This window comes from Austrofundulus limnaeus, unplaced genomic scaffold (assembly GCF_001266775.1).
Source record: "Austrofundulus limnaeus strain Quisiro unplaced genomic scaffold, Austrofundulus_limnaeus-1.0 Scaffold22, whole genome shotgun sequence".
Classification (NCBI taxonomy): Eukaryota; Metazoa; Chordata; class Actinopteri; order Cyprinodontiformes; family Rivulidae; genus Austrofundulus; species Austrofundulus limnaeus.
In genome coordinates, this window is record NW_013952424.1 from 3,199,632 (window position 1) to 3,213,537 (window position 13,906).

A 13,906-nucleotide genomic window follows, 5' to 3' on the forward strand; every position below is an offset into this window, starting at 1 on the left:
ATGCGTGCGTGTGTGTGTGTGCGCACGCGGGGCGGGGGTGTCTGCCACGGATAACAGAGCAGGCAGGAGGGGGAGAGGACGAGGAGAAAAGCGGTGGACTTACTTTTAATTTTATCTGACTTATTTAATTTAATTTTTATTGTTTTTATCGTCCTGCAGGCTCTGCCGCGGATAACAGAGCAGGCAGGAGGGGGAGAGGACGAGGAGAAAAGCGGTGGACTTACTTCTAATTTTATCTGACTTATTTAATTTTATTTTTATTGTTTTTATCGTCCTGCAGGGTCTGAGGGAAAATTTATTTGAAGCTGAGATTATTTTTTTTATAAAAATCGTTAGATTACTCTAAAGCAAAATGAGGGAAAATCTGTGTCAATTACAGACAATCTGTTCATGTGAGCAGTTGTCAGTCAGCACCTGTCATCCTCCAGACGTACGATGGAGCATGTCTGAACCAATCACTTTTGTTGGCACTGATCAGCTGACTGATTTAAATACATCTTAACATTCATGAGGTACTTTACATTGACTGTTTATGGTTGAGTGTGGGCGTGTAGAGGGTAGAACCTGAGGAGGAYCTTATGGTTGAGTGTGGGCGTGTAGAGGGTAGAACCTGAGGCGGGACCTCGTGCGCAAACTCCGACGTGCGGCTGTGATTTATAAAGGAAAGATGCTCAGAAACGTGCATATGCACAGTTTTATAAATCTGAATTTTTTTTGGCGTACGCCATTTCTGCCTTTTGGCTGTACGTTCACTTTTAGTATGGTTTCCACGCAATCGTTTATAAATGAGATCCCAGGATGTGTGACACAAAAATCTGAATTATGGAACTGAAAATGAAATTAGTCAAACTGAATTTTTAATAAACCAAAGTACAGTTTCAAAGCAAATTAATTCTAATTCAAAACCTTAAATTCAGTTTCAAATCATTAAAYTCCGTTTCAGTTTAGTGAAATTTATTTTCAAACCAGTGCATTCAATTTCAAATTACGCACATTCAGATTCAATCTGAGCAATTCAAATTCAATTCCTGCAGGCACAAGATTTATCCCATAAAAAAACAATAAGAACTAATATAGGACCTCAATAGTTCTGATCATGTAATCACTTGTAAAACAATGTAGAAAATTTAAATATGAGATAGCATTTTAGGGAAAAAACTAAATGCAGTTAAAATGTACAACAGTGAGTAAAAGTCTTAACTCTGTATTGTTATGGTCCACTTACCTCCACGTAGCGGATTTCCTTGGTCAGCTCCTTAATCAGATGGTTAGGCCTGATGTTATCTGGGACCTCACTCGAGGGCTCTGTCACCTGCAGGGTCACATCAGATAGAACTGAACAGCCTGTTTGTTGTTTTAATTAATGTTTAATAAATAAAGACAGATGAACCTCCTGCTGGAGCTCAGAGCAGAAACTGGTGCAGAGTGCACAAACACTGCTGCTGACTCTCACCTCTCTTTTTAACCAAGTCCTCAGAGCACTGATTAAAGCCTTTACTCCGTTTACAAGGTAGGTAGGTGGTGGACAGCTATCTTCACGTAGCTCTGGAAAAGCCAAAACATAATTTATCTTACTGGTAAATATTCACAGCTGTGAGGTTGTGATGTTTTAGTTCACATTGTGCGCTCACCTTTTAGCATTTCAAGGAGGTTTTTAGCCACATACCAACAGATGGCCTCGAAGTACGGAAACTTAAAGAGGTCTGGAGTTTTTAGACGACGCTCCATTTCATAACACCTGTAGAATGAAACAAAGGCAGTTCAGTGATGAAGCGATGAATGCATTAGTTTCTAGAGCGAGGAGAGGCAAGAGGTGTTCACCTGAGCTGCATGCCAATATTGAGGTTGTGAAGGAAGTTCCCTCCAAATGCCATGCAATCCTGAGAGGTGAGAACACCGTGGATCCAGCCTGCAGAGGGCAGCAGAGCACAGAGGTTCAAAGATGAAAACATGACAGCAGCTGAAGGCAGCAAAGACTAGACTAAAAAAAAAGAAACTGTTCTGCTTGAGTAGATATTTACAACAGAAGTTGTCCTAAAACCTCTCTTTTCTTATCAGAAACAGAAAACGAAGTTGTCTGCTGAAGTGATCCATCCCACCACAAAACAAACAGAAAAATCACTCCTCATACGAGACAAAGTGAGAGAAAGCAGAGTCTGGGGGGGTTGTCGTAAGACTGATAGACAAGCCTGATAATGCAGCGGTCGACTGACCTACTGTGCTCCCTGACCCCCTCTTAATTCCCACCTCTCTACACCCTTTCTGCCAAAAAGAATCCCTTTCACACCGCGACTCGAGCCTGCTGAGAAACCTCAGCTGAAGACTGATTGAAGACGTCCAGGAGCTGACAGGCTGAACTGAGCCTCGTCTCTGTTCGGGCGAGGTGGAGAGGGGGGTGAAAGGGAATACGATCGGTTTGAAACGTCCATTGAGAGGCTGATGGATGAACAATCGTATAACTGAACAACATTTAAATAGGATGTCATATTCAGCGACACAACACAAAGCACCCTTTAAAAAAACAGTCACGATTCATAACACCTGGGAACGCTGATGCAGGACAAAGCTACTTTTAATATCTTACATAAGAGCGTCTTTTGATTTTTCCATTTTGTTTTTAATGTTGTTTCTCAGGAAGGAATTCCTGTTCTGTTATTTTACTTTGACAATGATGAACATTTAACTAAACATCAGCTTTTTCCTGGCAGAAACTACTGGAAGTTACATTTCATTTCTGAATAAATGGGGTTGGTGGAACAAAACAGAAAACATACCAGTAAAAATTACATAACACTGTAGCTGTATCTGTGTGAAATGTCATAGCTTGGTCTAAATKAACTTAAACAACTTGAGTCTACCTGATTAGATTGGTTTGTTTGAGCTTCATTGTAATTCAGATTCAAGTAGAAGAACATTCATTTGACATTTATATATTATAAATGCATGCATGACCAAGTTATTTGACAAGAAAATAAAAAGATGCAAAAGTTAGTTTGGTGGCGATGGAGAGATGGCCAGACTGGGACAAAGTACCTCAACATGCCACAGACCATACAAGCTCAGCCCCTTTCCAACCTGCTCCGGTAATACTGTATACTGCGGTATTATCTAAAGATAATATGTTGGTATGAAAAGGATCAATACTGCACAACCCTAGCATGAACCTTTATTGCTTTCTATCCTTTTCCTCTGCAGTTTTACTATATAATCCAATAAAAAAACAGCATATTGATCCAAGTGTAAGAACATAATAAAAGCTGTCCTGTGCACTACAGTGCTACCCAGGTGGGCTGAATAAAACATTAAAGTCCATATTTTGTTCAGAATTTATCACTGTATAACATACAAAGCCCAGAAAAAAAAAATCTGAATATTGTCAAAAACTGTTTTGCCTGTTTGTAGCTTTTCTCTTTATATAAACAAATACATAGTTTTGATACTGAATAGGATAGCTCTAAGCCTCGTCTGTCACTTGTAAAGAAAATAAACAGTTGCTTCTTGCATCGTCCTGCTCTGGTGAGAACGTGTCACACCAACAGTTTCCTGTTGGCACGTGTGAAAAAGGTGACTGCAGTGTTCTCAGAGCTCGTGCGAAAAACGGTGACATTCTCCAATGCTTCCTTCTTGACAATATTATTACACAGTTGTAACGTTGTTTATCTATTTTGCCATTTTATTTTGACCAGCTGGAGTTTATAGTTCCTGTTTGACACAGCTTACATAAATCCCTGCAGGAAGAATTCATAAACACCGATTGCTTTTTTTAAAGCACCGTTTATAGACACAAACTGGCGTTATTAGGATTATAACAAAGTGATGTGCACTCTAGTTTTGCTTCATATCGCTTCAGTCAATGCAACTCCAAGAGTCTGAATTCTTTACCCAAAAAGAGAAAATCTCAAATAAAACAGATCAAATCCCACAAACCTGTAGGGATGAGCAGGGTGGTTCCTTGGGGAACAACACACTTGTAGCACTTCTCCACCTTGTCCCCGAAGAACACTTCGCTCTGATTGGGCGAGGAGCTCCAGGCCTCATATAGTGCAAGGTTGGCGGGAGTGGGTTTGATCAAGTAGAAGATCTTCTCACCCTGTGAATCAGACAGAACGGTGTGTCCGAGCGTGACAGCGTCGATGAGGAACTTCCTATCAACACCCACCCACTTCACCTCCCATCATAAACTAACATTAGCTGCGGCCGAGATGTCAGACCAACAAATTGTCACCATGGCTCTGTAGTGTGGCACCCAGAGTGTGAGATGATTTAACCAAGTGAGAAAAGAAAAGACACAAAATTCACTGCTTTTTTTTAGCTCCTTACCCAAAGAACATGATACCAGACTGAGGTTCCTCCAAAGTCTATGTGGAAATCAGTGTAGCTGTCTTTAACTCCCATAAGGCAATACTTCTGGACAAAGGGTTTGGGGAAGAACGAGTCGTCCGGCCAGTAGTTTTCCACCCAGGACATCTTCTTAGCCACGTCAGGAACCTCTACCAACTCTGACATCCTGCAGGTGGTTCAATGGAAGCGAGATGTTAGGCCATAAAAACGTAAAAGTTTACTGCAGATTTTTAACCCAAATAGCATAAAAAAACCTCATAATGTCATGTATTTTTATCTTTTGGAAGCCGTTTTTCAGCGTGTCTTACTTGGTGTCAGAGAACTCCAGGCTGATGAGATTGAGGACCTTGGGTCGGTGGGGTTTCGTGAAATACTTGATAAACTCGCTGAGCTTCATCTTGCTGTCAGCCTGCCGGGCCACATCGATCACGTCGATAACTTTGTCACCACCTAGACGGGAGCAAAGACCTCTTAAGTTTGTGCAACATCAAGAGAGAAGCTCACATCGAAACTGTTGAATAAAAACCATGAAACTTATTTAATTTTTTTTAAATCGGCTGATAAGTGGACGAGAGGTTCAGAGGGGTCAACAGCTTGCTGGCATCTCCTCGTGCTTTTCAAGATCAAGCCCTGAGGGAAACTGGCATCAAGGCGGCGGCAAAGGGAGGGGATGCAAGGGAGACAATCTGTCAATCTGTCCAGACCACCAGTCCCTGAGGAGGGGGAGTGGGTGGAGGTGAGAGGGCGACGTGTGTGTGCAGACAGGGGGATACTTGTATAGATGTGAGAGGAAGTGTGTGCAGAAGCTGCAGCAATAAGAGAGAAAAAAAACTGAAAAAATGACTGTGTTGAAACAGTTGAGCTACAAATCACAACCGAGTGACACATGGAGCTGGAAGTTGGACCGAGGTGCAGCGCGCGCGTGCGCGTGTGTATGTGTGTGTGTGTGTGTGTAAAGACAGCTGGCTGTTGTATTTTCTCCACAACCCTCCCACACACCTTTTTATTACCCCTTAGCATGTTCTCTTACTCTCTCCCTGCCACCCACCCACCCACACACACACACACACACACCTCTGAAGGCCCAGCTGGCCAGCGTCTGATGACAGAGAACAGCTGGAGTAAAGGCAGTCTGTCACAAAGTGACACACGAAGCTGCCAGGAAACCCCACAATGCAGAGCTCAAACACCAGCTCCACAAACAGAGACAGCAAGAAAAAGAGCTTTCATAAACGTTCACAATTTACAGCCCTACTGAGCCAGCATAAAATGTAATCAAGCTTCCTGATGTCCCACCACAGCTACATTACATGAAGCTCCATGTATTCCTAAAAAGGCAGTTTAATGAAGGTAATTGTTGCAAATACATCTTTGTCAACGTGTTTGAACCAGAAACTTATGCAGCATTAGTTTGAACTGAAGTGAATACATTCTAGTCAATTACATTTAATTTACAATAAAAACAAGCTACTTCTTGACTTTACTATAAAACTACACAACCTGTAGGCTTGTCACAAAAACAATTTAAATCATCTTAGAAATCATTGCAATAAATGATATGCAAAGACCATTTTAAACTAATATAGTGGTACCCTCCATTTTAGTTTTTTAATAGTTCAACTCAATTGATGTTAACTTGAAAACTAAAGCTTTGTTCCAAGTTTCATTCATGTGGATCCAACTCTGAGATCTATGCTGGACCACACACCAAGTTTATTGCACAGGCGATTAGAAATCCTTACAAGCAGCAGAAGAGATCCGTGTTTACTTCTATTGTCAAAGTGTCTTTTAGCTGTAAGAAACGCAACTCGATAGCCAGACCATGGTTAAAAACACCTGTGCCTTGGCTTAAAGCTCAACAGGGCAGGCGGAGGAAGTGATAAGTGAGAGACGGAGTCTGTAATCTGAACTTAATGATAAAAACACTGGTGGGCTTGGTAATGGGCTTGTAATAGGAGCTGGGAAGTGGCAGGCTGTGTTCAGTAGGGCACAGGGCCAGTGAAAGCCTAGCTGTCACTCATTTAGAGCCCAGCCAGGCTTCGCCTGATGCCTGATAAGTGGGTTAAAACCTCATGAACCTGCAAACCTGTTCATATTGGCACACAGATGGCGCCGGCTCAGATATGGCCACTTTGCTGGTCAGTGTCGGGTCATTTCAGTAGCTCATATCGCCGAGCCATCGCAACTCCCAGAAGGGAAACAGTAATGTGCTGTGGTGCATTTGATACGCACAACCTGCTGATTATCACATGTTCTTACCTACATACTGCACCACATCTTTGACGGAGAACGTGGGTGGGGGTAGTTTCAGGCCCAGGCCCTCCATCTCAGTGATCGCGATTGGGTAGTTGAAGCCGTGTCTCTCCAGGTATCGGGTGGTCACTTGTTCACCCCTCATTCGTATCAGAATCTCCTCGGCGCTGCAAACCACATCAAAGCAAGTTCAACAAACACGAAAACATTTTTAACCGAGGAGCTGTCTGAGACATTTTACTGGTTGATATTTTACTTTTTAAATCATTTTATGCAACTTTTATTGGTGCAAAACATTAACCAAAGAGTTGCATTTAATARGTTGATGTGGTACACACCTGGGGAAGGTTCTGCTCTGGAGCTTCTTGACAAACACTAAAGTCCCCGCCTGCACTGGTTTTGATCCATCGTCTGGCTCCGTGTAGTCGTGCCTGTGCCAGTTGTTGCGCTTTTTCACTGGAAAGGGGAATTAGATCCGTTTTTTCCCCTATCCATTAAAATTTATTCACATAATCACTCCACACTTGAAAAGTGCTTTTAAAAAGTGGTAYTATTATGCAAATTACAACCACTTTTCATAAAGGACAAAAATTCCCTACTTAACCCCTGTGCCAAGATATGGAGGGGCCTGTCTAATCAAAGTTGCTTTACAACGCAATTCAATTAGCTGACTAATGTCTGCCCCCGGGGCTCGCAAAGGTTAACCCAACCCCCAACTTCTTTAAAAAAAAAAAAAAAAAAAAACAAGTAATCACACTTGACTAACACTGCAGAGTGGTCCTTTCCCTCAGGACCAGTGCAACACAGACACGGTTAATAAAGACAATACAAGGCTGTAAGTCAGGGCTGGGGGATGGAGACAGATTGAAAACAGTAAAGGAAGTCTGTCAATAATGAGAACATAACTCACTCAGGGAGGGTCCGTGTTTGACATCGCAGTTGGGACAGTGGTAAACATCGATATCCACAGCATGATGCTCCTCAACATGAACACAGCTGAAGAGAGAGAGAGGGGGGGGGGGGGCAGAGTTTTAGAGTTAGAGGCTCACATTTATTCTGATTAAATCTAAAAAAGAAAGAGAGAAAAAACTTAAGTAAAAATTACAACAGTCAAAAATTATGCTACAGTTAGCGAAAGTAAAAGGAGAAAAGCAGCATTCTTTAATTTTTGTTAAATCTTGATTTTTTTCTTCTGAAAACTTTGTTTAATTTGGATAAACTAAAGCAGATAATACAAAATATTGTTGAATGCAAAATTACTGAATTAAGTCTATAGTCATGAGTCAAAAAACAACTTAGACATTCACCAATTCAAAACGCAACAAACACAGAATCAGAGAAAAAGTAAACAAAACAGGCAAAACATAGAATATAAACATTAATAAAACGGTGCCACCCACTCAGCTACCACTGAGCATCTGCAACAGCCAAACCACAAGCACATGCATTCCTCTGTTGCATACCAGAACTCCATTTCACAGCAGCAGGAGCTGAACTAAGATTGGACTCAGAACGACTTGTGCAACACTCACAATGTAAGAACTCCCCAAGTTCTCCCATGACTGAGGCAAATCAGCATTTTAAAAAAGAAGCTATGATTCTTATAACTTCAACACGTACTGATCTCCTTTTGCGCATGCACCAGCACCATTGTGAACCGCCTGTCCTGCAGGACTTTTCCACCCTATGGTAACATCATTTAAGAGTTGAGAACAGTTTTGGAGTATATAAAGAAACGCAGCTTGCTATCAGTTTTGATCCCCGAGGAATTGCAGGAGCATGTGTGGGAAAAAAAAAGAAGAAAAACAAAAAAAGAGCCAATATTTTATCAGGAAGTGGTGGGCTTGTTGAGAGCGCTGGACCAAATCACTCAGCTGCACCGACAGGATATCAACGATAGCTTCCTTGCACTCGTTTACCTCTTGGCTGCACAGGAACCGTTTACTGTAAAGCAGACGAGCGAAAACACACAGCGGGTTCAGTCTTCTGCTCGAGCTAGGCGAAAAGGCAATAAAAAGCGTTTAGTTGCCACAACCATCCTGAGAGGTTTGCAAAACAAATACATTACAGGCTTCAGGCAGTGACTAACATTGTTTGTTCAGCCAGGATACAGTTTTCTAATCACACTTATCAGTTTCACAAGCTACATTTTTGCTGGAAGAAGCACTCCTTCTGCTGTAACAACACTGTACAGTGCTCGGAGCTCACGTGTCAGGAATCTTTGTTCAAACATGTGTCTGTTTACTGAGGGGAAAGTGTGAGCAACAGCTCTCTGCCGCCAGGGCTTGCTGAGATGTGTGAGGCAAGCGAGCGTTCAGTCGAGGTCACCCTCCTGTCCTCGTCTCATTTGGTACGTTCCTTTATGTAACAAGAGTGGGAAATAAGGGCACTGTGCCACAAATGCCTGCCTGACTCAGTGCGTGCGTCATGATTACGACTCAGCAAAGAGCTCGAGAAACTCTGAGTTGAGGGGAAAAACTAAAATAAAATATAAAAGGTCACTCTTCACCTTTGATGTAAAAGTTTCATGGTGAGGACTGACAGAGCTGTAGTCATTTCTGTCAAACCTTGAAAATAACATGCGATGTCACGCTCAGATTTATGAAGGACTCTCAGCTACTACTTTAACCTTTAGCTCAACATCTTTAACCCAAATACTGTATTAAATCAACCGTTTCAGAGATCAGATTCATTAAAGCTCATTTTGTACTAATAACATGAAAAGTTGTGATAGCACCAAGATATATGTAGCACGAAAACAACGCTCCACTTTTGCCCGTTGGTAGCGAGTGATAAAAAACAGACTCAGCTAAAAGAAAAGAGTATTGATGCTTTTTAAAAGATACTAAAGCACACACTCAGTTTTGCAATGCACTGTGGTCTAGACAAGGCCATGCCTACTACTGGTTCTTTCAAACACACTTACTGTACACAGTGTTCATATGTCRTAGCTGTGCTGCTCGGACAACATTGCACGCTGAAGACATTTCACTTTACTTATAAATACGTCTGTATCTAAAGGTTAGAAAAAGACTCTAGTTAAACACTGACTGAATACAGGAAGTAGCTATAAATGTATTGAGGCACATGCTACCTGATTTTATGCATGTGCAAGTATCTATAAAAATGTCCTTTTCCTGTCCAGATTGGGTTTAATGATGCAATACTTCATCGCAAAGCTTAGTGAGTGTGTAAGCAGTTTTTGAAGCCATTATTTACTTGGAAAACAATAAGCGCAAAGATTAGATACAAAGTAACCCAGTTTAAATTGTTGTACTTAACTTGGTGTTATCACGTTGTAAAAAACCAGAAGCTCAAGTACAGCGAATCTTCCCTGCCACACTCATTCCAGTTGTTAAGTTGTTCTGATAACATCATGGCAGATTACAAAGGCAARCATCCCTTCCTGAATGAGACGAGATGTGTGCACTTGGCTCAACCTCTTGCCGTCAACAGCCCCTCTCCCTCTGCTTCCTCTCATCAAGGGCCTCCTTCCTGTGCGACTGAGAGGGCTTATTCATTAGTCCGTGCACTGTGAGGGGTTCATTGTCCTCGGTGATCAGCACAGAAACACAAAAGCTGGAGGCGGGCATCACCATTACTTTAAGCTTTAAATAACCACCCTGCATGGGGTGCTGACACGCCTACATTAGGGAACTGGCAGAACTCTAATGGATGGGTGCTCGGGACAGAGACAGAAAGGAGATGAGGGCAGTTAAACACACCTGGATATCTTTATCTACCCCAGCGGAGTATCTTCGACCCTGTTCCTCCTACACGCAGCCATAAAGAGTGCAATAAGATCCACCAAGGCTTGACAGAGGAACGGGACTCTGTCACTTTCGGCCTTACTGGTAAAATCATTTTAGCTTGCTGGCTAGCCATAAAAGTAAAATCACGTCACTACAATGGCTGAAACTTGTCAGAGACAGCGAGGCTTTAGCAGGCAGCTGGCGAACAACAAAAGAGGATCTCTTTGTTGTTTATGGGGCGTAAGGGAGCCTCAAGAAGTTTTAACAACTTAGTTGTTTTTGGTGCTGCCTTGAGGCCCTGCAGTGCTGCAACTCGGTTTTCACACATGCCTTCAACATGGCCGTCCTCCTGTGGCCCTGTAAAACCCACAAAGTCATCAGTCTTATATTTGAGCTGCAGGCAGTCACTGCAGCTTGAAGACTTCAACTCAACTAAAGGCAGCATGGACTTTTTTTTGTCTCAACATAACTGTAAATCTGTCACCTGACTGGTATCGAATCTAAAATCATATTTCACTCATTTTTTTTCATGTAGTTGATTTTGCTATGACTCAAAAATCTATTTAGGGAATCGCACGTTCAAACTTACAAATTCRTACTGCACAACAATCTGTTTAATGTGATAATTGAAGTTAACTAATAATCAATACAAAGGCTCGACTACTAATTCACAATAATGAAGCTAAAGCTGTTTTCCTGCCCTCCAGACACTGCTTTATTAATGCTTTTAAGAAGAATGCCTTTCTTTGTTGAACCAACTTATCAGACATCTAGAACCTAAAAAGATCATCATGGAAAACAGTTGTTAAAAAAAGGGAAAAAAATCGTTCTACTTGTCTATATATCCTCTTAGATTTGGTGTAAACACAACGAGCACTCTGTAGAGGCACTCTATCTCTCTTTAGTGAGCTCACTCTGTACGACAGTGACAGATTGTTGGCTGAACTTGGTTCACTGAAGCATCATCAATCACTCCCTCTGTCCCATTGAGCACCACTGGTCTATCATCACCCCCAATGTCCGTACCTACATCAGACAATGAGGCAGACCGGAACGCCCTACGTCGACAACGATCTGACTCGACTTACTGGGGATTTGCAGCACTCGAACGTCTGCTTTGTGGATTTAACCTGGTGTGCAAAATAATTCATTATAAAAAAAKCACGTCTCATGTCACATGTGGCCCAAAAGGGAAACAGTTTAAACTAAACATTTGCAGTTCGAAACGTGGGGCCTGTTTGTGGCTTTTACAGCTTTGTGGATGTCTTCAGGGCAATGTTACCAAACTTGACAGTCAGGACACCCCCATAGGGGCAGCAAGATAAACAAACCAGGTCAGGAGGTGAAAAACTGGGTAGCTGAGACAATTTCCTCCACAAATAATCGTTTCCATTTCTCCATGACTTTTGTGAGGTTTTGCTCATCCCGCCATGCTGGGATACAAACAGCGCCAAAATAAGGCTCGTTCCAAAACAAGTATTTTGACATTTGCCAATGAATAGTTTAATTTAAGTTGTGTATTTAAAAATAATTAAAAGCATTACTTGAATGAATGCATAATTCCTGCCATCTTTCACCTTTTGAAGATGTAGCTGTAATTTCAGTTCAAACCTGAAGATAATATTTAGAAAAAAAATGATAAATTAGAGCCATTTTGTGTTGGTTAACGTGGATTAGCTGTAGAGATCGACAGATTCAGGTTTTTGAAGGCCAATACCGATACAGATTTTTTTTACATCAGTCTAACCGATACGCTGATATGTGCAGCCGATTTTTTTTGGCCGATTCTTGAAGCCGATACTGCCTTTTCTTTCTCCATTAACATGACAAAAATAAGAATGATAAACGTTACACAGGTCTCAATTTAAAACAAAACAAACAAACAAAAACATTTATTAAATGAGCCTTGTCTGATGCTGGCTGTATGAAGTGCTGCCATACAGGATTTCTTCTTTCAGCATTTCTTAAAAAAATTAAAAAATAAATAAATTCATGTTTTATTTTATCTAGTGCTAAATATTCTGTTTTTATTTGTATATTAATCAGATTAATATATTTTTTACATAAAATAAAATGACTGTTTTAATATCCCAGCATTTTTGATGCAAAAACAGCAACATGCCTGATTAAAACTGTCAGAGGAACACAGAGAAAAAGGAGACACACACATACATCTTGCTATCTTTGTAAGGACTTCACACACACGCAGTGCTCACAGTCTACGCCCGTTTTTTTTTTGTTGTTTTTTTTTTACACCGGGCAAAAAACGCATTTAAACCAGCTGTTAACTTTAGATCACAGTTTGAAATGTACACCGAAGAAAACCTGCATCATGACTTTTATACTGCAGTCAGAGCAAATGTGATCTGAGCGGARTCTGCCTGGTTCACGTTTATATGGACGGCAGCGCTTTCGCTCTTATGAACGTAACAGCGAGGAAAAGACAGAGAGCTTTTTATTTTAATCCAGCAGGGAGAACAATACAGGTATTCTTCTATGCCTCCTGCGAGCAATTCCAGCATTTTTTAAAAGAAAAGCAACGCGGACACACTAATTAGAGTGCGGTTTCAAAGCGAAAGTAAAAAACATGGAGCTCGCTGCGCTCCCGTTAGAAGTGAAACTTAAAGCTGTTCTCTCTACCACTCATAGTCCGACACAGAGGGCAGAAACAGCTAAATTTGACAGTTAAAACACAGTAAAAGTTCATAACTCACCCTTATTAGCTGTGGTGGCCACATTAATTTGGGTTGACTCTAAAAGGTTAATCAGCGTACATTTTGTCTGTTCCTAGGATCAGGATAAACTTTGGGAAATATGCATTTAGCTATGCAGCCCCTTCCACATGGAATAACTTGCAAAATGATCTGAAATTACAGTTACTTGTACCTACAGGTCAGTTCAAATCAACCTTACACGAGCTTTATCTACCATCACTGACCTGTCAATTAGGGGTCGACCGATACATTGGCCGGCCGATATTTTTGGCCGATATTCGTGTTTTTTCCTTGTATCTGTATCGGCCGATACGTCCGTCCATTCGGCCGATCCATTCTTTGGGTCACGTGAGCGCAATCTGCCGCCCCCTCCCTCGAGAACAGCTGTGTTTAAGTTTCTTTTCAGGACGGGAGCACCTTAGTTTCACTAATGCTGACTGCATTAGCGTGTCCGCRTTGTTTTTCTTTTAAAAAACGCTGGAGCTGCTCACAGGAGGCATAGAAGAACACCTCTATTCTTCTCCCTGCTGGATTAAAATAAAAAAAGCTTTCGGTCTTTCAGTCTCGCCGTTACGTTCATAAGAGCGAGCGCAGCCGTCCACCATCATATGTGAACCAGGCAGACTCCGCTCAGATCACGTTTGTTCTGACTGCAGTATAAAAGTCGTGATGCAGGTTTTCTTCGGTGTACATTTCAAACTGTGATCTAAAGTTAGCATCAGCTGGATTAAATGTATTTTTTTGCCCGGTATAAAAAAACGAACACAGACTAAGGCAGAGATGCAGCGAGTGCTCTGTGTGTGTGTGTGTGTGTGTGTGTGTGTGTGTGTGTGTGTGTGTGTGTGT

The 13,906-nt window shown here is 41.6% G+C and overlaps 1 protein-coding gene across 1 annotated transcript in view; it reads right to left on the reverse strand.

The window, feature by feature from the left end:
* The window catches only part of kdm7aa (lysine (K)-specific demethylase 7Aa), a 28,924-nt gene that overhangs the window by 8,169 nt on the left and 6,849 nt on the right, over window positions 1-13,906 (reverse strand). Inside the window, exons 2-11 of the mRNA XM_014004263.1 lie at window positions 7,505-7,590; window positions 6,933-7,050; window positions 6,601-6,761; window positions 4,650-4,791; window positions 4,321-4,507; window positions 3,928-4,090; window positions 1,822-1,909; window positions 1,632-1,738; window positions 1,454-1,545; window positions 1,226-1,312 (exon numbers count right to left, since the gene is read on the reverse strand). Of these exons, the coding sequence (XP_013859717.1) occupies window positions 1,226-1,312; window positions 1,454-1,545; window positions 1,632-1,738; window positions 1,822-1,909; window positions 3,928-4,090; window positions 4,321-4,507; window positions 4,650-4,791; window positions 6,601-6,761; window positions 6,933-7,050; window positions 7,505-7,590 (1,231 nt within the window). The remainder of the gene's footprint in view (window positions 1-1,225; window positions 1,313-1,453; window positions 1,546-1,631; window positions 1,739-1,821; window positions 1,910-3,927; window positions 4,091-4,320; window positions 4,508-4,649; window positions 4,792-6,600; window positions 6,762-6,932; window positions 7,051-7,504; window positions 7,591-13,906) is intronic.